This window comes from Nestor notabilis, unplaced genomic scaffold (assembly GCF_000696875.1).
Source record: "Nestor notabilis isolate BGI_N333 unplaced genomic scaffold, ASM69687v1 scaffold13105, whole genome shotgun sequence".
In the NCBI taxonomy this organism is placed as follows: domain Eukaryota; kingdom Metazoa; phylum Chordata; class Aves; order Psittaciformes; family Psittacidae; genus Nestor; species Nestor notabilis.
In genome coordinates this window covers 54688-77831 of record NW_009931333.1, presented here as the reverse complement: position 1 = coordinate 77831, position 23144 = coordinate 54688, and the positions used below count along the sequence as shown (strand labels likewise).

The following is a 23144-nucleotide window of genomic DNA, read 5'->3' as shown; positions in this document are numbered from 1 at the left end:
GGAATGTGGAAACTCTGGCCCCAGAAGATGTGGGCACAGATGCAGAGACAAATGTTTCACTGGGGATGACATTTTATGGATTTGTTTTCAGTAAATGAACACTCTGCAAGAGGAAACCAGCAGAGTTGTTCTGATCCCATCAGCGACAGCTCTGAGCAGGAAAAGATGATATTTAATGTGAGGCTTGTTTATGTCCCTCTCTGAATTCTAGACGTATCACACATTCTTTAATCCATAGGTGCACACAAAAACTCCTGACATCAACAATAAGCCATGATTAAAGCTTTCCAAAATGAAAGCTGCAGATTACCTACCCGTAAATCTTGTTCTTCCCCAGCGGAATGCTTCACAAAGCTCACAACAACCAGTGCAGAGCAAGCTGAGGAATGTCCTGATCTTAAGCCACAGCATCAGCAATCCCACTATTGCTATCAATAATTTTGGATATATAAATCCAATAGCCAGTATCTCCTTTGAAAGCCACCCAAAATTACTTCTATTTGTATGCGTTAAGTTGTACATGGATACAACTCATTGCTTTCCCTCAATAACCTTTACCAGAGAGTGAAGTTATTCACACTAGTGACACTGGCTATTTGCAGAGTCAGGTTTTCATTTAAGTTTTGAATGTCTTGGCCAATTTCCCATTTTCAAGTGTTTCCAGAATCAACAACAACAAAAAAATCCTGTTAGTGCAGAGAAAATGTCAAGCAGAATATTTCAGAGCCAGCAACTTTCAAAGGGGAAAAGGAACCTGGTCTTTGAAAGGACAAAACCACTGTAAGCAGTGAAGGACACCAGCAGCATTTCTAAAATCACTGTGGTGACACCTCTGTTTAAAGACTTCTGGAAAATCCTGCTGTGTTATTTCATAGAATCACAGAATGGTTTGGGTTGGAAAGGACCTTAAGATCATCTCATTCCAACCTCCAATTTCATTGCTACTTTATGTTATTTGTGCTAGAGATTTTTGTTTTGAAGTTCACATCATTTGCACTCCATGGAAAGAAGCTGCAGTAGCACATCACCATTAGTATGTCATTGAAGGGAAGTCCTTTGTGCATGAGATCAGAGCTGGGACTCTGCACCAGGGTCATAGTCTGTTTCGTGAGAGAAGGGGCATCCTGACTTGTGGATATCCTACATGGATGGCACTTGGATAAGACATGCCAACTTTACCAAGTTTACAAGGGTTTCTTGTGAAAGTCACTCATCCACAGCTAATGCATAAAGAGAAGCATGAGAAAGCCGTGCCTGCTCACCACCAGAGCAGTTCTCTCACAGGCACTGCCTGCTCAGATGCACTAATTTATGAACTGAAGAACAAAATAGCCTCCATTCATATTCCTGAAGACTGACTTTCAGATAGCAATCAGTGCGTCACTGACAGAGCCACACTTCAGTGTTCTGGAGGCCATTACCACATCAATGGCGGGGAAGTGGTCTTTCTTCTCTCTCAACAAAGCTCTGTCAATGTGGCCTCCTGGGGCATGTTCACACTACCTAGCTTCAGCTTTGTGAATCAGGAGACTCAGCTTCCCAGCCTCCAGATGCAATCAGCTCTCCCAAAAGGCAATTCAGAAGAGTCTAACTTAAGATATTACTTGAAACAATCAAGGCAAAGGCAACTCTTAAAGCGAACTTGTCACTGTACTGGGGATCCTCACAAGGAGCTTTTTGTTCCTGGGCAATGTGAACACAGCCGTGAGCTTGTGATGAGTGGCCAGGACAATATTGTGTAATGAGATACATTGACTCTGGTTTTCTCTCTGCAGCTCACTCAATCTTGCCAACACAATTTCTCGTTTAGAAGTGCAGGCACCGCTGCCAAAGGGCAGCCAGAAGACAAAAGATGTGTGGCTTGTGTGTTAAACATTGCCCGGCCAACTGCACATCCAGCTGTGTTCCACCAGCAGCATGAGGGGAGTGATGGCTCCCCTCTCTTCTGCACTTGCGAGACCATGCCTGGACATAGGGCCTAAGTCTTGGTACCTCAGTGTAAAAGAGATGCTGAAAATAGGTGCTGGAGCCCCAGACACAAGAGTAACATGGAACTGCTCAAGCAAGTCCAGAGGAGGCCATGAAGATGCTCCAAGGGCTGGAGCAGCTCGGCTCTGGAGCCAGGCTGAGAGAGCTGGGCTGGGTCAGCCTAGGGAAGGCTAAATTGGGGAATATGGGGGATTATGATCACTCTCTTAAATTTTATCATGGAGGCTGTGGAACCAGGTAGGGCCCTGCAACACCTTGTGTGACTGAGTTGGCCCTACTCTGAGCAGGAGGGCAGAGAAGAGACCTCCACTTGCTCCTTCAAGCTGAAGTTGAGCCTCTGATTCTGGAACCAGCACTGCTGTGCACTCCTCAGCACCGAGACTCATCCCCACACAGACAGGCGGTTTCTTGCAGTGACTGCTGCTTTCAAGTTCCAAGCACCTCCTGGGCAAAGAACACCCAAGATCTCATCTACTCGGAATACAGGATGGTCCTGATCGTGCTCAAGAATGCTACACAGAGATCCAAACACTTCCTGCAGTGGGAGTCCTTCCAAACTTCTGTCAGGCAGCCCCTGAGGGAAGTAATTCATCTTCATTAGATGAAGTCATCCCGTCTCCAAAATCTGCTCATAGTGCCACGGATGAGAGAAGGTGTATACAGCAGAGGTAAAGAACAAACTCTGCTTCCAAAGCAGGCTGAGATGTTTTCCTAAACACAGCATTGAACATCCTTCATACAGCCTTCCCCCCATGCACAGAGCTACGTAACAGATAGATACACTGTCTGCTGGCAATGGCTCCACTTCACAGCACATGACACTTCCTACTGCAGAGGTGAAAAGCCCTGCACATAGTACCTGACTTCAGTGAATCTGACATGATCGTTACTGCGTCCGGCTCTGAAGGTCTCAGGACAGGAAAGACATGGACCTGTTGGAGAAGGTCCAGAGGAGGGGCACAAAACTGATCAGAGGGGAGGAGCACCTCTGCTGTGAGGAAAGGCTGAGAGAGTTGGGCTGGTTCAGCCTGGAGAAGAGGAGGCTCCAGGGCAACCTTATTATGGCCTTTCAGTACTTAAAAGGGGCCTGTAAGAAAGATGAGGAGAGACTTTTTAGCAGGGTCTGTTGTGACAGGACGAGGGGTGATGGGTTTAAACCAACAGAGGGAGATTCAGGGTGGATGGGAGGAAGAAATTCTTTACAAGGAGGGTGGTGAAACACTGGCACAGGTTGCCCAGAGAGGTGGTGGATGCCCCATCCCAGAAGACATTCCAGGACAGGCTGGATGTGGTTCTGAGCAACCTGATCTAGTTGAAGATGTCCCTGCTCACTGCAGGGGGTTGGACTGGATGAGCTTTGAAGGTCCCTTCCAACCCAAACTGTTCTGTGATTCTGTGATTACCAGATTCCACTTCAGTGGCTGATCACGACATGATGTCAAAGTTTCTTGGCTGGAAAAGGCACAAGCCCGGACATAAACTGAGGTTTGATGGAGAAGGTGTGCTACTCTGCAACATTGCTCCTAACTGCCCAGGGGAACCGTCAGGCACACAATCTCCCAGATGCTTCAGGACATGGGAGGATTTAGTACCGTGGACACCACGATACACCTGTAAGATGGCAAAGCTCAGCACTGGCACTGAACCACATCACCCACCCATGTACAAATGCAGCCACTTACATACTGTCCTGAAAAAGTCAGCTTTTACTGTCTGATGTGGCAGTGCTGCTGTGCCTGAGAACGGCATTAGTGAGGGGATCCCCTCATCTCTCTGCCCCTCACTGTGGGTGTTGGTAGCCCTCAGCCAGTGCCACTTGTCTTCAGGGTCACAGATCAAGTCCACAGTGGTGTCTAGCAGTGTAGGTGTAGCCTGACGCTCTGGGGACTTTCCCAGTGGGAAGATCAGAACTTTCCTTTTTATTTTAACCCACAATTAATTAATTTTCCTCAACTACACCCTGTAACAACTCCAGGAATGCTGATACACAAAATCAGGGTGCCTTCATCTGCAATACTTGTTCTCCTTTCCACTGCTTGTCCAGGGTATGTCATAGGGTATGTCTTTAATGAGCTATGGAGTCAGGCTAACCTGATGAAAATAACCTTTGTCTGGAGAGAGAAATTACTCATGCCATCCATAAAACCAAAAATACAGTTCCTTAACGAAGGGCACTTCACCCTTCTTGCTTTCTAAGATATTTCTTTTTCCTTCACCTCAGTGTGAAGCCTGTCCTGAGGGTCTGTGTTTCTCCCTGGAATCTCTTTCTCACAATCACTGCAGAGGTGTCTTCTGAATTCCAACCTAACCCTGGCCCCAGAGCTGCTGAATATTATTCATGCCAGGGATCAGCAAAGGACCAAGGACTTGTTCTGAATACATAAGCCACGCAGTTTTGACATGCTTCCAGATTTCTCACACCTCTTGGTCCCACGATGGCAGGCTACAGATATTTTCTGGGAGCATTCCAGCACTTGGCAAGACTGAAGATGAATGAGGATGGGAAAATTGGCCAAACTCTTTCAGAGCACAAAGTAGTATGTTACTTATCACAGTAGATGCTTTGTCTAAGTCCAATAACACAGTGCATTGAAGACAAACTGGCAACCCTTATCTTCCCAATGTATTCTGAAGTAGCATTTATCTACCCGCCTTTTGTCATTATGTCACACACACACATGAACAAAGTGTCACTGTGGTAAATGGCAAATTGTGCTCTTCAGCTTAAGAAAGTGAGGGCTCCCTGCACACAAGGTGACCTGCACTGCTGCTGAGGTTCACTGCGCCTGGTCCTCACATGACCCAAGAGAATTTCTCTGGTTTCTCAAGTCTAAAAAGGTTTATACAGTCACAAAGCACGTTCATAAAGTGTCTGCAAAAGCCACCACTGCATGGCTCTACTTCAGCTTGTATCTCGAAGCAGGCAAGCCTTCATGAGGAGAATACAGCTTTGTGCTAAGGTATGAGGCTGCCTGAAGGATTGCTCTCAAATGTGATTATTCCAAAATCCAACTTAAAGGAGTGTTTGACATCACAGAATCCCAGCCTGGTTTGGGTTGAAGGAATCTTAAAGCTCCTCCAGTTCCAGCCCCCTGCCACAGGCAGGGACACCTTCCACTAGACCAGGTTGCTCCAAGCCCCTGTGTCCAACCTGGCCTTGAACACTGCCAGGGATGGGGCAGCCACAGCTTCTCTGGGCACCCTGTGCCAGCGCCTCAGCACCCTCTCAGAGAAGAGCTTCTGTCTAAGAGCTCATCTCAGTCTCCCTCTGGCAGGTTAAAGCCATTCTCCTTGTCCTGTCCCTACAGGTGCTTGTCCAAAGCCCCTCTCCAGGTTTCCTCAATCATACTACAAGGCAGGATCTCCACTCCAGCTACAAATACACAGCAAGGGGCTGCAGCAGCACCACACAACGACAGAGCCCGACACCACTGTAGAGACAGGAACAGGGAACTAAAGTACTGCTCACTACAGGACTCCAAGAGCTGCTGTCTGAAGCGGAAAAGCCTGCAGGAATGAAATCACATCGCTGTGTCTCCAGTGCTGCTGTGAAATGAACTCAACAGGTTACATGTCTGTCGGGATGGACATGGGCGGAATCCACCACAACACCTTCCCATTTCTTGTGGATAGCTTGAATACTCACCCTAACGAGCTAAACCCGTACAGCAATTAACCCAACCAGTCACTGAATTCAATGTTCCCATACCCAGTCATTACATACTGAGAATTCATAAGCTCCATATTCCTTTCTAAAATGATGTGGGGTTGCAGCACATTGACTCCCCAGCAGGGCAGGAGGATTTACTGCTTGGGTCCAGCCTGTGTCAGCTCCCCATGGCTGATGCAGCCTTCAGGAGGAAGGATCTGCAGATGGGGGAAAAGCCTCAGAAACCTCTTTCTTGTTCTCTCCCCACTTACACACTCCCTGCTCAGGTCAAGTTCCAAGTTATGAGGCCAAGCAGCAAAACAGGAATCTCCTATTACTTGGTCCCGGCTCCATATTATTTTAACTGCTTTCTATAGGGGTCCTCCTAGACCAAGATGCGTCGTTACTCTGTCCCCACTGACTCCTGATGCATGTCAGTTCCCCTCAGATCTGCATTTTCTTATGGAAATAGCTGCATGAAAGACTGGTCATCAAAGAACTCCAGGTTCTCAACTCTATCACTAGCTTAATTGAAAGGCCTGTAAGCTCTGAAGTGGAATTAAGTTAAAATCTCCTGTGTTTATTGCCAAAGAACAAAAGTAGCAAGCTAATTTCTTTGCTTTCTTTTTAACCCAGCCCAGAGCTTCACTGACCTACAAGAAGCCTGGAGAGGGGCTTTGGACAAGGGCCTGTAGGGACAGGACAAGGGGAATGGCTTTAACCTGCCAGAGGGGAGATTGAGATGAGCTCTTAGGTAGAAGCTCTTCCCTGGGATTTTGTGCTGAGGCGCTGGCACAGGGTGCCCAGAGAAGCTGTGGCTGGCCCATCCCTGACAGTGTTCAAGGCCAGGTTGGACACAGGGGCTTGGAGCAACCTGCTCTAGTGGAAGGTGTCCCTGCCCATGGCAGGGCTTGGAACTGGAGGAGCTTTAAGGTCCCTTCAACCCAAACCAATCTGGGATTCTATGATTCTATTCATTCTATTTCTAGGTCTCTGCTGCTGCTTCACTTCTAGGCAGGTTTCTGAGAGCTGCCACTGGAAGCTCTTCTCCAGGCCATGCTGGAACTTCCCACTGATGCTCACCACGGGCCACGTCATTCATCTTCCCGAGTCTCACTTCGCCTTGTGTCCACATGCTCTCCCTGGCTCCACTCTGCTTATGGATCTGTTCCAGCTCAGGCCTGCTTCAGAATACTTAGGAATCTGGGTTTAGGTTCTTTTCTCTCTAAGTACATGCTAATCTGGCATTCCCAGCAGGGGACATTTTTTCGCCTTAGGAAAGTCTTCAAAGTGAATAAGCAAAACTCTTGACAATGGAAATCCTTGCTCAGGAGCATGAACTCTTCCCATCATTAGCTTATGAAAAATAGATGCCCACAGGAAAAACATGGGTTACCACTTACTTCTCTTTTACCATGCACAAACCTCACTGGCTCATAGCCAGAGCAATAATAAAGTATCTTCCCAGGATCTTTACCAAAAGCAAAGCTCGGCAGTAGATTTTTCTCTCCTTTAATCTCTTTTGGTACATTTAAATTCCTGGTGTTTTTTGTTCTGAAGGAGAAATGATTGAGAGGGTTGACTGAATGAACTCTGAAATTCACACCCTGGCAAATTGGTCTGATTTCCTAAATCCATAATTACAACATTCCTCAGAGATATGAATTCTTTCAGCGTTAACAAGGGAAGATTAGTTTCCTGTTTCTTCCCACTTACATGGCTTCTCCGTCAAGAGGCACTTTTTTTCATTCTAAACAATCCTCTGTTTATGTGGTTCTCTTCTTGGCAGGGAACTGGTGAACTAATCTTGCCTAAAAGTATAAGACAGCCAAACTATCAATTGCAAATAGCCTTTGTGCAAGGCAGCTGATTTGCACAGGCCTTTAGAATCCACTATCGGTCCATGGAAGCACTCAGACAGGTACCGATCAATTACAGGGGTTCTAAATAATGTGGGATGATTCTTGAATAACCAGATAACTTTACTGCTGCCTGGATAAGAATGTGAGAGTGGATCTGTGAATATGTACAAGGCTTAAAACTTCAGTACAACCAGGCAAATGTAGCCCCTGCATCTGCACATCCCCAAGGATGCAGAAACTACTACGGGGCCCAAGTATCGCAGTGCCTCACGCCACAGAGCTGCAAACAAGAGTTATCTCCCACTTGCAAACAGAGTATCTGCAGAACCCGGTTGTTTCTCCTCTCCTGCTAACACAGGATGCATGTCCCATACTCTTCTTGGCCTTTACCTGTTTCTGCTGGAGACACCAAGGTCAGTGCTCTGGATAGGGCTCCCTTTGTCTTGGAGCAAAAGAAACATCAGGATTTGCTTGTTTTAAGTGAAGCTGTCCCAGTTTTTCCTTTGTGGTATCCAATCTTATAGCTGGTGCAGTTTGGAGTCAGGAACAGGAATCCTGGAAATTACTATATTAGACTCCTGATGTAGATCTTAAGGACCTTGTATGTACTCCATGCTCCTATAAGGTTTTGGATGATAGTCCTTCACACATTGCTTCCTACTAATATGCTTCTCCCATTTGGCCGAATTAAACACACCACCAGGGCACATCAGTGGAGTCTAACAGCTTGCTGATGCTCTTAGCTCTTTAATCTAATACTGACCTCTTAACCTGCAGCCATAAGCCAATTAGCCTCTTTTTTATACCATACCAAATCTCTTTCTGATGAAGTTGTGCTGTCGAATGAATCTATGCTAGTGACAGAAATGTAATTACACTGCTTAGCAGCAACCTAGCCCTGCCTGGCTGCAGGGGGTTAGGGTCAGAAAGCATCTCTAACATAACACCACCATTTAAAGGAGATTTTTTTCTCCCCAGTGTGTTCTCTACAGTTTCCTCTCTTCACTCTCCAGTATTTAATATAGGCACATAAAGGCTATTTGGCCACAGCTTTTAAAACTGAGGTCCTGTGCTTTCAATGGAACTATTTGCCAGTCCCTCGGTGAAGCAGGAGGCAGACACCCAGCTCCCGTAAGCCTCTGCTGAATCCCCAGAGCTTGGCCCTGCAGATCCATACTTAATGTGAGCTGATTTTCCACAGTGCTTGAGTAAACGCATCTTCCATCGGTCCAGGCCAATTTCCTGTCTGACTTTTTAGGATGTTTTTGATAACCTGGTAGGCAAGGGAAACCAGCAGCAATTCTTTTTGGCTTCTTTGCACCCACTGTAAAATTCCATCAGAATCCATTAGTATATTTGTGCTCAACTACAGTTCACTTATCTAGACATGGCTGAACTTGTTACAACTAAAACTACCATCATTATCATTAGCACACCAGATCTTACAGAAAATAATCCTCTCTAAGCCACGCAGGAGGCACATTTACATTAACTGTCTATCTCATCCTCTGATAGACTCTTCTTTAGATAGTCAGCCATGGAGCACACTGCATGACTGGCTTTTCCCATGTATTTTTCCCCCAACAGCTGGGGGTTTGTTAAACGAGAAGTTCCCATTTCTTTCAGCCCAACAGTGCTAACTTCATTAGTACAGATGCATGTTTTACTGCTCTATCCAGCAAGCAGAATGTAACTGAAGAATTACGTTATGCTTTTCCTGAGCCAGTCACAGATGTGCCTGTTTTCTGTATCAGCTCTATCAGTAAGGCCTTTTGCTTTGCAACTCTGCTCTTATTTCAGCTATCAATAAATATATGACACCGTTTACAAACTGAACTGCAATATAGAAGGAAATCTATACTTTGCTGCTACTTTTATTGTCCAGTTTTCCATGGTTTAATATTCCCTTAGGTACAATATACTTTTACATCACATTGTGTCTGTATGTTCTTCTCAGAGACCTCCAACAAGAACACTAAATCTAAAGAAAAAGGCACAGGGCAAAAGCAGAGGCATTGTCAAAACACTCCCACCCGCACTGAGCTTCTGGTCAGTCCCTGAACAGAGGACAAAATGCAGGAAGAGGAATGAAAAGAGCAATGGGAGCAACAAGTGGACACTAGGGAAATAAAACCTGCCAGTTCTCAACTGATAGAAAGCAATTCCTGTAATCCTGGCTTCACAAGACAGACACCAGATCTTAAACCTGTCACTGGTCCAGGTCTAAATTCCATCTATTTTGCAAAAGGGAAAAAAAAAAGCCAACTAAAAACTTCTCTTTTTTAAACAGCAGCTGTTCAGAAGCTGCTTAAAGCTGTGGAGAGACAAATGCAATTCTTTTGCAGATACCTTCACAGGCAAACTGCAGACAAAAGAGAGACCAGGAGCAGCTCCTGCATATTTATCCACACACCCATACTCAGAGCTACCTGGGCTCCAGGGGGACTGCTCCTCAGCTCAAGCACCCTGCAGCAGCAACACCAGTAGAACCATGAACATTTATTTCAGCTGATGATTCCTCCCTGAGACTTTAAGGGCCAGAAGGAACAAAATCAATCACCCGCTGGTTGTAATTTCCTGCTAAAAGAGGGGCCATAAATACTAGGGAGGGACTCCCACAACGCCTGGTTAAACTAGTTTTGGTTTCTACCTTCCAGGAAAAGAGCCAGTCGAGATTTTACGTCTGAGTGATGAAATCCATTATATCCCTGACTAAACAGTTCACTCAAACACAGAGAGAAAGATAATTTGACATGCAGACTTCTCCCCAAAGACATGTCATTTATTATTCACCTCCTGAATATCATTCCCATTTGCATTGCACACATTGCTTCATTCCCTACAGACACTAAGTTCCTCACGCTACAGGGATGTGGCTGTACTCAAAACAATCTTGAGGCAATTTAAAGGTTTGCCTAAACTCGGGAGTCCCTGGGAAGGACGCTCCATGTGGATAGCTGCAAAGTGGCCTATTTAACCTCTTGTCCTTATTACAGATTCCTCAGAGCAGGATTAACTGGCCAGGTGTTCTGGCCACAAACACTATAAACAATAATTGCATTCTGCCCTCTAAATTCCTCTTAAAAATTACCTCCTTGAGCACAACAACTACTGCATTTGATTCCAGAAGTGGTTCCATTTTCATTGAGTTCAAAATGGTCCTGTACAAACAGAGCACATGAGGATCTTGGCAGGGATTTTTGCCAGCCAGGAATCAATTGGTTAAATAAATAAGATTACAACAACTCCTTGCTGCAGTGTCAGATAATTTAAATCTATTAAGGACCAGGAATAGTCAAACTTTTTCCAGTGTACTGCACATAAAGGAGGACATTTTGCTTCTATGCCTTCTGTTTGGGCAGATTTCTGATTATTAGCTGAATATTATCTGTAAAGTAGCATAACAACCCTAGAATGGCAGTGGAACTGGAGTTATACACTTGCTATGTGTTGCCAGCGTCTTCCCCGGGGTCACGCAGAGCAGGAGCTGGCACAGTGTTTGATTTTCATGGTCAGAATCTTAAAATAAGTCTGTTATCTCATTGTCACGGCTGGAGGAGGAGAGGAGATTAACTGCTGCTGCCTCTCCCAGTGCTGAACGTGGGGAACAGCTGGCTCCAGGGCTCAGCTCCTGCCTTCTCATGCAAGACCAGAGCAGACAGCTCCAAAACAGGGGCCTGAAGAAGAGCAAGAGCCACTCCTCCAGGTGTTGCACCCCGGTGCCCTTCTCTTTTTGCACAGGCCAAGGCAAAAGGCAGGGTGTTTCCAACCATTACCTGGCAAAGGGCTGGCTGAGCAGTCACAGCTCATGATGAGCCCAAAATCAAGTACCATCTTTTCAAGCATCAGCACTTTTCCTAAGCATTGATAGTGGAACATTTTAAGATTTCTGCATTTGAAGATCAAAGGGTTTCTCCATGCAAACACCAGCACAGAAGGTTGTTTGATTTAGCAACAAAAGACCCTTTGGCTCAAGGTCAGTAAAAGTGGAAGCACCATTTCTACCATGTCACTGTCCCAGGCACCTTGCAAAGCAGCTGATTAGAACACTGACAGTTCTAAATCAACTAACTTATTTGTTTTAACCCTCCCAACACTGATTCTAGTTATTGCCCCAAAGGAAGCTGTGCACCATTACCCTGTTCAGCTCTACAGGAAAAGGAATTTCATGCAGGAAGTCCAAATAAAGACACAGACCTAAGTACCCTGATGTAACATTTTAAACTGTTCTGGTTAGCTCTGCTGCAGCCAAAATATTCCCTGCAAAAATACTCTGGATGTTAAAATCATTGAGCAAGTGTTTGCCTTCTGGGCTGTAACCGCTCAGAAATACCCAAAATATGCTGTTATTCCCCCTGTGCAACTACTCCAACCTTTCCTCATCCAGCTGAGACTGTCTCCTGTGGGTGGCATCAGGGCCTCAGAGCTTCCCAGCAGTGCTCTCCTCACATGGATGGAACAGTGCCCATGGGGAATGGACCAGACCTGAAGGGGTGTGGGGCTCCTTTGCACTAGTCACACGATCACAGACTGGTCTGGGTTGGAAGGGACCTTAAAGCTCATCCAGTTCCAAACCCTTGCCACAGGCAGGGACACTTTCCACTAGAGCAGGTTGCTCCAAGCCCCATCCAACCTGGCCTTCATCAACCAATAACCTTAATCAACCAAGCTGAGCCTGAATGGCACAATTGCAAGATCACCCCCAAAAACATCAGTGAGAACACTGCACACAAAAGCAGTGCAGCAAAGTACCAGACCCTCCTATTCCCAAGTCCTCTGTTAAACCAGGAGAATTTCACATCACCAAAACACGTGTATGGTGCTGAGATGTCCTCAGGCACCACAGAATGGTTAGGGTTGGAAAGGACCAGCTGCCACCTGAGAAGGAAGTGCTCCTTGGTAGATCACGTCACATTGCCTCATGCAAGTATCTCAGATACTATCCAACACCTAAAACACCGGCAGAGGTGATATCAGCAGTCGGAGCTGCTGCCCTGCTATGCTCCTCCTAGATATAATTGTTCTGTGTGATCACTTTCTGAGTGGCTGGCAGATGATTGAAAAATACCTTCCATGCTTTTCAGTCTCAAAGTGATTTTGTCCTGCAGAAACAGGGTACATTCCAGGGAAACATCAGCATTCAATGAGCCCCTCCTGCTGCTGGCCAAGTGCTCTCTGCAGTCACTGGCAGGACTACCCTTCCTGAATGCATCTGATCAGAGCCATGTACCGCCTGCTCTGTGCTTGCTCTACCCAATTCACACATCTCTATGCACCTGATTAAAGCTAGGACCAACATGAAGCATGCAAAGATGGAAGCAAAGGGGCATACAGCAAAGCAGACAATTGGCTCATGCTCTGCCTCTTTTTTTCCTGCCTATCTACCATCAATACCCTACACACGTTCCCCTCTGCTTGTGAAGACAGGCACTGTCCCGAGGATTTCCAGGCAGCTCGGGAGCAGTTAGGCAAGCTAATGAATAGTAATGCAGCTGGCACTGGGCAAGAGAAGTGCCCTTCCCCTCCCTCTGCCCTCCAGGCATCTCTGTTTGGAGCACAGGATACAAAGGGTAGCTCTCCCCGGGGCTCACCAGGCTTTGCCAACATGCAGTTGTGATGAGGGCAGTTTCCCCAGGGTATGAAGACCTTTCAATGCCTTTGCTTCCCCTCCTGCCTCCTCTGCAGCCACAGCCCGGACAGCGCAGCAGCAGCACAGGCGCTGGCAGGCCGAAGGGGCAAAACCAGTTTGCTACAGGGCTGGAAACAGGTTCTGTTGGCCCCACAATTAACTACTGAGTTTTGCCTCTTGTAGGAGCACTCAGGATCACACCTTCGATTCATCCCACAGGGCAGGAACGGGAAAATTCTGCACTTGTACTGCTCAGGATGAGCAAAAAGAAATCCTAACCCAGGAATGTGTATTGGCAGCCACACTGAACGTGCCATGGCCAGCACCACTGAACACAGAGGGACACCACGTCCACCAGGGCTTTGGCATCTATATCATTTGAGTCTTTTGTAACAGCTGCAGCACAAATGAACAGAAGTGGGCTTTAAACCCATGAAGGTTTTCAACCTCTTTGGACATTTTAGATATGAGGCAGAAGCTCTTCCCTGTGAGGGTGCTGAGGCGCTGGCACAGGGTGCCCAGAGAAGCTGTGGCTGCCCCATTCCTGGCAGTGTTCAAGGCCAGGTTGGACACAGGGGCTTGGAGCAACCTGCTCTAGTGGAAGGTGTCCCTGCCTGTGGCAGGGGTTGGAGCTGGATGGGCTTTAAGGTCCCTTCAAACTAAGCCAGTCTGGGATTCTGTGATTAAAATTCAAAAAATTATCCAGAAATTCTCGCTGAGAGTTTGCCATGGTGGAGTCTTTGGGGAGTTTTTGTTTCCTGAGCTTACACTGCATCCTATCTTCTGCCTCCTACCAGCACAATGTCTTTAATACTGCATCTCCAGGCAGAGCTTGGGAGAGAGAAATTGTCTGTGAGCCTGAACTAAACATTCAAATGGACACACAACTCTCTCCAGCTCCACAAGGAGCCTGACGGATTTTTTTGGTCAAAACATGTCAGGTCACATATGAAGCTCCGAGTGGGAAGTTAAGCCTTTCCCTCATGTAAACCCCCACCTTTCAAACACAATGAAGTCCTGAGCAACCTTAGTTTTTGTCCTGAAGACCAGAACTTGCTCAGAAATTCCTGCTTTGTAACTTGTCCTTTGTTTGGTGCAGCCTCACTGCCAGCAGAAGCCGACCTGCATATGAGACTACTTCAGTCTCCTCCAGATGCACAGGTACAGATTCTAATCACTTTGAAGTGATGCCAAAGACAGTAATCTCTGATTGGACTGAGAGGCAGGACTGATAAGAGGCAAGTTTAAGCACCACTCGTGTGATAATTACATAGTTGTAAAAACTGTACCAGTTGGCAGTACACAGAAAATACAAAGTTTGGAATACTTTGGGAAAGCAAAGACAGGCTTCTGTCAGAGACCAGCATGGAGCTGAGCTCTGTGTGGTTCTCTAGGGAGCTCTCATAGCAGGTACCAAACAAGCATTCTTCAGAGAGCACTGATTCCCAAGCGTCCTGTCTCCACAAGTGATTGACACGATCTGCAGCCAAGATCTCCCTGAAACTGGGAGGGTGCTCCTACTGTCCACCATCAAACCCTTCACTGCACACACCAAAGTCCATCCAGAAGTTGTGAGGAAGATGTTGGCTATCATTTCATGGCTAATCTCATCTCAGGTCTTGATCCTGCAATGGACCAGATCTTGTGATAACCTTCAAACTTGTGAGGACGAAAAGGAACCCTGAAAAGTTATTTCACTGGGTAAGATCACCGAGATCAAGAGGCAAGACCCCTTTCCTTTCCTCACAGAGCCTGGCCTCTCGCATGGGTATGCTTGATAAACTACACACAGAAAAGGAATATTCACCACTGAAAATATAGTAGGTTTAACATGCCATGCTGCTGGGCATTCTATCAATGGTCTGCCTTAAAAAACACATCCTCACACCTTTTGAATTGTTCTTTTTACTTCTGACCCATAACAGAGAGAATACCTCATGAAGACAGGCTGAGAGAGCTGGGCTGGGTCAGCCTGGAGAAGACTCCTGAAGGGGACACCTTAGAGCAGCTCCCAGTGTCTGAAGGGGCTCCAGAAAACCTGGAGAGGGGCTTTGGACAAGGGCCTGTAGGGACAGGACAAGGCGAATGGCTTGAACCTGCCAGAGGGGAGATTAAAACGAGCTCTTAGGCAGAATCTCTTCCCTGGGAGGGTGCTGAGGCGCTGGCACAGGGTGCCCAGAGAAGCTGTGGCTGGCCCATCCCTGACAGTGTTCAAGACCAGGTTGGACACAGGGGCTTGGAGCAACCTGGTCCAGTGGAAGGTGTCCCCGCCCGTGGCAGGGGGTTGGAGGTGGAGGAGCTTTAAGGCCCCTTCCAACACCAACTGGTCTCTGACTTTACAATGATTCTGTATTTAAAATTCAGTCATTTGGTATGCACACACAGTGCCCAAGATCTCAAGTGCATGAGACTGTAAGTTATCAAAGGCCCACACTGACCATTCCAATGGATTTTCAAAGGCAGATTCCAGCCAATGGTCAGAAATCCTTAATGGCTGCAGAATACCAAGTGAGAGGAGTTACAGAAAAGGAGCAATCACTCCCCATGAGGTTGCAATTCCACAGGGATATCATGATCACATAAATCATCACTAATGTCCTGTTTACCCTGTATTTTCTTGACATTTCATTGTCACATATGTATTTATTGTGGTACCAGGCCAAAACGTGGTTTTCTGAACTCTCCCATTCATGCACCAAGAAAAAATAACATACTGCTACCCTTCTTCCTGTGTTAGTAAGATTACTTGTGTCCCACAGCACAAGAGGTAGAAGTCACAGTATCAACAGTCACCCAGTAAAGCTGCTGCAAATGATCCGAGTGGAGCATGCAAAAGGAATCTAACATTTGTCCTGATTTACTCACACTCCTTGTTAGCTGTCTGAAGAGAACTCTCTTTTCCCCTCTCCTTGTAAGTGACATAACTACCAGTGTTCACTTACAAATCAGTGCAGGAAAGTAAAGGAATGTACTTGATAATCTTATTAAATGCTCCAGCCAAACATCAGGAATTAAAACATCAATGTTCTTCCTTGCCCTCCCCTGCATGTATGATTTTGCTGTATGCAACTGTAAAATTGTAATAGCAGGACTACAATATCCAAAGCTGGATATTCTGAACATCTTAAAATCACATGTCCAAGCAAATAACCCTGAGGAAATGGGAGTGGGAAATCCATACTCACCTGGACGTGATCTGTCCAGTTCTCCTGAGACATGGTTTTCTGGAAAGACAAAATTACTTCTGAGCTGTCTTTGAAAAAAATAATGCTGCTGCATAGAGCAAGCTGAAATTTCACACACATCTTCCACACTGGCATCAACTGTGCTTGAGGAATGTGTTCTGGAGCACATGGGAAATCTCTGCTTCTCAGATGTCACCAGCTGGGGCACAGCACAAAAACAGCTCCAATGAAGTAATTCAGACAACTGCTACACTACATGGACAAAACCCCTCATCTGCCCAAGTACACAGGCAATGGCAGGACCTCACCCAGGAGTAGCCTGAAATCTCATTATTAGCTGGAGCTGGGCTCATCTGCACTAAATGGATCACCTTAACAACCCTCTGCAAAGTGCAGCCATTTCTGAGTGCCTCAAGGCTCACATGGTGCTCTTGGAATGACAGAGACAGCACTGAGCGAAGCTGAAACAGGGCGTGCTCTGGGGGAACATGTGGATCACTGCTGCTGCCTTTACCTTGGATTTGCAATATGTCCATAGATTGCTCACCTCAACAGCTACCCCAGCAGAGCCATCCCCACAGGCTCCAGTAATGGAAGTTATCTCAGGGATCATCTGCAAGGCTGAGCCTTCAAAATACTTCTCTCAACAGCCAAGTCATGAAAAATCCTCTGGAAACATGAGGTTTTGGAAACCCATAGGATAAAATCCTCATTCCAACGCAGCTCAGAGCCAACCTTCAGGAGAAACCAGGATGGCACCTTCTCTCCACTCTGCCAAGAACATGGGCTGCCTGAGACTGACCAGCCAGTGAGGCCTGAGCCTCCCTCCACTTCTGGCAGAGGTAACAAGGATCACTAGAGCCACTTCATGGAAAGGTACAAGAGTAAATAGGGAGTAAAAGACTCAAAGTAAACGTCTTTGAGATATACAAGCATGTAATTTAAATACTAGTGATATAAAGGAGGCATTTAACCAGCTGAGAATGGTAAACAGAGAACACGAAATTGCTCTCAGAAGAAGGGACTGTGTCCAGAAACAGCTGCCAAATGTACCTTAATGGAAGTAACCAGCCAGCTTGGATACTTTAAACCAAGCAAATACTCCAAAACAAAGGAAGTGGAAGGCCAAAGAGAGCAGAACACCAGATCAAGAATCCATTCCACTCTGCTAAGCAAATACACCTGGATAAATGCTCTTTGCTCTTTCATTGCAGATGACCAAGCTCTCTAGAATGATGTCATCCAACATTAAAGCTTTGAGATGCAGGATGCTGAAAGACTCAGTCCTCCCCAGGTCTTCTGTAAATGGGTCTGGCAAGCAGCAAAGGCAGATCAGAGCCTTCACTGATGGACCAAGAGGTCCTGGAAGCAGAACTGGCTGTGCCAGAATGGTGTCATCAGGTCACCACCACTCAACCCCATCTTCATGTTCAAAGAACTGGGGGGTAGAGGATCAGAAAAAACGCATGGATCTGCCTTCCTCTGTCAGAACATCAAATGAATCCTCTTTGAACACAAGAACAGGCACTTCTGGAGGAGGTGTCTCATTTACTGAAAACTGTCTCTCTGAAGACTGGATCAGGCATTCTGTAGGAACACCTGAACAACCTGTTGGGTTCTGTTAAAACTGTCAAAAAAGCTTCTTGTATCTACAAGCAGAAAGTCTTCCATGACCTGCAGGTGAAACACCAGCCCATGTTTGGCCAGTACAGCTTGATAATGCAAAATTCAAGACATGGAAACATTTTGCTAGGATATTTGCTCTCTTGTGGTCCTTGTTATTCACAGTCCAATTGATAGACCTGGATACAACACGTGCAAGCTGTTTTTTCCAGAAGAGGCAGAATAAAACCTTACTCTCAGCTGGTACAATCTGTTTCCAGGCACAGGATAATGATGAATGCCAGCCTGGCAAGAGAAGCACTGAAACTGCCCCACTAACAAGAAGAGAAATGTGCTCCCCAGCGCAGTGTGCTCAAGAGCATCCAAAGGGCAGTGGTTTGGCTCAGTACACTAATGCGAGGGGACGAGAAACCACAGTGAAGTAATTCTGCAGAGAGTCAGCCTCCAAGCTGCCTCCTAGAAACCTGCTCCTTTGGAAGAACTAATGGCATCTTCTTATTTCTATAAGCCTTCAGTGCCAGGACAAGTACCAGCATATTTGGAAAGAGAATTTGGAGGCTGGACAAAAGAAGGGGAAAGTACTACCAACTTTGCTCAGCAGTAATATGGCTGTTAGCACAAAAATGCTTCCATGGCAAGTTTGGGCCATACCTATCACAGCCAGGCCACAAGTACCAAAGCAAAGTGCCTACAAAGAACCCAGCACTGTGAACTGCCTAAATCCTAGTGTTAAAAAACCCAACACAAAACCCCCCAAAACCTCCCTAGCCAATATGCTCCTGCTTATCTGAGACAGCTGAGAGAAAATGCATGTGTGGAGAGCATACCCTGACCTACCTAGATGTGTCTCAGAACACTGCTGAGGATGCTGAGGTGAACCAGCACCCAACTCTGCCCAGTCACCACACCCAGTCATTAGGATATGAATGGACACGCAAACTATTCACTTAGAACAAACAGGCCCAACGGCAGATCCATGGCATTTCTACACGATAATCATCACAATGAAAGCTTGCTCATGTACTATCAATACATTCGAATCATATCAATTATGTTATTAGAAATGCAAAAGAAACAAAAAGCCTCATTCACACCCATGGCACACAGTGCAGAAACGTACCTCAACAAATCTCTTGTAAAAGAGGTATTTCAGAGTTCTCAAGTGCCGCTGATTTATGACATTGGGGCAGAGAGCTGGAAGAAAGAGAAAGACATTTGAGTACACAACACAGCTAAATTCCTTGAAGTTTAACTGTCTAGACATGCCATTTTTCCTTCCCCAGTTTCAAACTGGGTACGTGGAAAGCAGGATGCCATCACACTTGGAACAATGATGGACAGACACACACATTGTCAGCTTAACTGTTATTTACACTCTAACCCATGATTAGCAATGCTAATCCTTGGTTCTGATGTCTCTGGTTCTACCACCTTGCAATGATAGATGCACTTGCTGGTTCAATATGCTTCCTAGTCAATGACTTCACACCTTTAATTAGGTGGTATCCTCCTAGAGGCACCACCTCCAGTCTCTAGAGGCTGTGCTATTTTGATTTAATTGGAACCTGTGCTGTTAATTCATTGAAGCAGTTTTGAACATGTTACTCAGGATGTAAACTTATGGCTAAAGTTTATCCGATAACATACATATCCATGAGAGAGATTCCATCTCCATACACAGCGGGAGGTGACTATTGTTTTGCTGAGCTAGCAAGCAACAGTTGTTGTTATTATTTTTATTACTGTCATCTTCATTAGATAGGCCTCATTAGAACTGCAAAACCCAAGATCATCACACAGCACCTTGTTTTGAAATCCAGCACAAAGAGAGATAACGTAGAAGATAAAATACATTAACCAGGATTAGCATATGTACATGTCAGTTCTTGCTGGATGCTGGTACGCATGTACAAGGAAAAGTTTAACCAAATCATTCACTGGGGTTTCAGTGGCTAAACCCATCTCACTGGTAGTCGGAAGGAGCAGGACCAGCAATTGGAAATGGTGACAGAAACCAGTAAAGCGAAAGGAAAACCTCCTTTGACTCAACGTAGACCAGGAGAAACCGGTTTTACCAAGTCATAGCGCCTCAGAGCTTTGCACTCCCCCTGCCCCACACATGTGGCCATGCCTGAGGAACAAAAACTGAGAATGAAGACTGAATACCAGCCCCTGAATCCAGAGGGATGGGAATTGATGCCCCACAGGTTACAGCAGCATCACACCATAACTTTACCATTTCCACCTCAAATTGAAATGTTGGAAGCTGTTATTTTTAAGCTCATCTTCCACAGTGTGACACCCTATCCTTACCCTCAAAGGATATGAGGAAATTATTGCAATTATCTCACTGGATATTAACCCAATAAAGAGTGATTCTTTCTTCTGGGTATTATCCCGATACCCAGAGGAACAATCAGCAGCTCATGGAAAGCAACACTCCTTAAAGAAGGCAAGATCAACATAAGAGTTAATAATGTCATCGCGTAACTTAAAGATTTCAAAGCACTTCAGAAAGGAGCAGAGCACAACTGCTTTGGGTCACCCAGGAGATCCATTGAGCTTAGAGGAAATATCCAAAGCCCGGGACTTGGCAGAACTGAGGGATTTTAAGTGCCCGGGTATCTGTGAGGGAAGTAGGACAGAGCACCATGGATGGACTGGAACAGTTTTGAAGCCGTAAGTGGCGTTTTCTATTCTGATGGAGCAAAAGAACTGAGTTTGAATTCAGTTTTCTATATTTGATTACAAAACTTGAGAGGGACTGATCAAAAGCATGAGAATGAAAGGTCACTTGGCAAGAGACAACGAAATGAAGAATTCAAAGCTCTAAGGAAGAACAGCAAAATCCAACAAGATAGACTTCAGTAAACTTAGAGAACTGGCAGGTAAGATTTCATGTGAAAATACTTTCTAAGCAGTTAAGAAGGGCTGGCAGTCGAAACAGTGGAAGTGAAGCAGGAGACCTAACTGCTAAATCAGAAACCTTTACTGATCTCAGTCCCAAGAAAGAAGTTAAAAGAACATGGAAAGTGGATCACATGCATACAGAAGAACAGGACAAACACATAAACTTAGAAAGGCCAAATTAAAACATGAGGTGCCTCTACCAAAAGCCATAAAGGCAAAAGATTCCATCCAGCCTCCTGGAGGAAAAAAACCAAAGCAATGAAGACACAACAAAAATGAAATGGCAAGGCTAGAGGAGAACTGGCAGAGGTGGTACAGGAGATGGCAAACTTTCCACCTTGGAGGTCTTTATCAACAGGTTCCATGTTCATCAGGGACTGTAGCAACATGACAAAGGGGAATGGGTTCAAACTTAAACAGGGGAAATTTAGGTGAGATGTAAGGAAGAAATTCTTTACTGTGAGGGTGCTGAGGCGCTGGTACAGGGGGCCCAAGGATGTTGTAAATGCTCCATCCCTGGCGGTGTTCAAGGCCAGGCTGGACAGAGCCTTGGGTGACATGGTTTAGTGTGTGGTGTCCCTGCTCATGGCAGGGGGGTGGAATTGGATGATCTTAATGTCCTTTCCAAACCTAACTATTCTGTGATTCTATGCTCTGTGTGTATCAGCAGTACCTGAAGGAGCTCCTTTGACTTTGGGGCAGGAGGGTGATGCAGGTGGCACTGCAGAGTCTTTGCCAGATCTTTACCCTGCCATTTCATGACCTTCTATCTACACTTTACATCTGCAGAAATCAAAGTGCTTCAGGACAGAGCAACTCATTTAGCTGAGTGAACAGGAGTCTGAACTCAGGTCTCCTGAGCCAAAACCAATGTTAGAGCAAAAGACAACATCCTAAGCTCTCCAGAACAGGAACCATGCCTCTATTCAGTGTTTGTACAATGGGGGTTTGGGATCATGACTGGCTTGTGGAGCACTAGTGGAATACAAATGGTATGAGAGCACCTCTTTGGGCATGTGTTAACTTTTAACCTGACAATTGCACCAGAACAGTGCTTCGTCTGAGCCATACTGCACACCTGGGACTGACTCAGGAGCAAAAATCCCAGTCTGCTTTTGGCCGTTAGCAGAGCGTCAATGGCCACCAGCAACACAGAGGAAGTAAGACTGAAATCCATCTGTCACACAGGGTATGAAACCCGCACTACACACTCATCTCACTCCTGTTACATGGGTAAGATGTGTCTGCTGGGGACATGCAACACATTTTTAGGTGTGGTGTGTGGCTACCACTCCCAGGTGACACACGATGCCTCCTCAGCTGGGATGTGGACCCAATCCTCTCTTTACACTGCCCTGAGAGCTTCTTTTCCTTCCATTCACAATAAGGCCCCTTCACCCTGGCAGAACAGAAGATGCCAGAAAAAGCACACCTTGTCTGGGGACAAAGTAAAGGAGCCTGTTCTTAATAAAACCATGGTACCTGAAATGCAAGAGGCTTTTACCCCAGTATTGCTAAGGACTGCAGGGACTCCCCTGAGAAGCAAGCTGGGCATTACTCTCTCATGTATTATGAGCTTAGTCCCCAAGTGTGAATTAGCGGAGGGTGAGGCCTGACTGAAGAAAACCTCGTTTTGTTGTTGCTTCAAAGATGCATTGGTGCCTTTCATCAAATGCTCTGTGCCACCACAGATCAGGGGCAGCAGTCCTCAGGTGAAACAGCAGAGGCCCAAGGTACCCCCAGTCTCCCGAGCTACCTGCCCTAGTGACTGGAGGAAGAGCAGAAAGCACAGCACAAGGGTTTGATCTATGCCTAAAGGGAAAAATGCCCTGGTGTGGTCTTTAGACACGTGTCTGGATATGATGAATTCATGCTCAGAACTGCAAGGATGGGGTCAGCTTTTCCAGCTCAAAGATTGGAGCTGCTGGCCAGCTTGTCTTGGTCTAAAGCAGATCATCTTCTATTGCCTGTACTTGAGTAGATAAAAATGTACCTGAGAAGGTAATGGCCCCAGAAAGGACGCTATGTTCAACCCCCTCTCCCTCCAGCTTGACTCTGCAGCCACTGCAGCCTCATGAATGGCTGGCTACTATCTTCAGATATCCAAGCCTAGAGGTTCTCAGTCACAGTGCTCTGTTGAGATGTGCTGGTATTTAACACGAGAGCTAAAACACTCTGAAGGAAAATCACCATGGAAGTAGGGGGAAACAACCCTTGTAAAGCAAATGCAAAGGGAAGGAATAACCTTCTGCTCTGTTTTAATGAGGAAAGGGCAAAAACATCTGGAATTTCCTCCT

The 23144-nt window shown here is 46.0% G+C and overlaps 1 protein-coding gene across 1 annotated transcript in view; it reads right to left on the bottom strand.

Moving 5' to 3' along the window:
- EXD3 (exonuclease 3'-5' domain containing 3) overlaps nucleotides 1-23144 on the bottom strand; it is a gene marked incomplete at both ends in the record, with an annotated part of 65487 nt that overhangs the window by 22338 nt on the left and 20005 nt on the right. The window contains 2 exons of the mRNA XM_010015834.1: nucleotides 16315-16353; nucleotides 19058-19131. Of these exons, the coding sequence (XP_010014136.1) occupies nucleotides 16315-16353; nucleotides 19058-19131 (113 nt within the window). The remainder of the gene's footprint in view (nucleotides 1-16314; nucleotides 16354-19057; nucleotides 19132-23144) is intronic.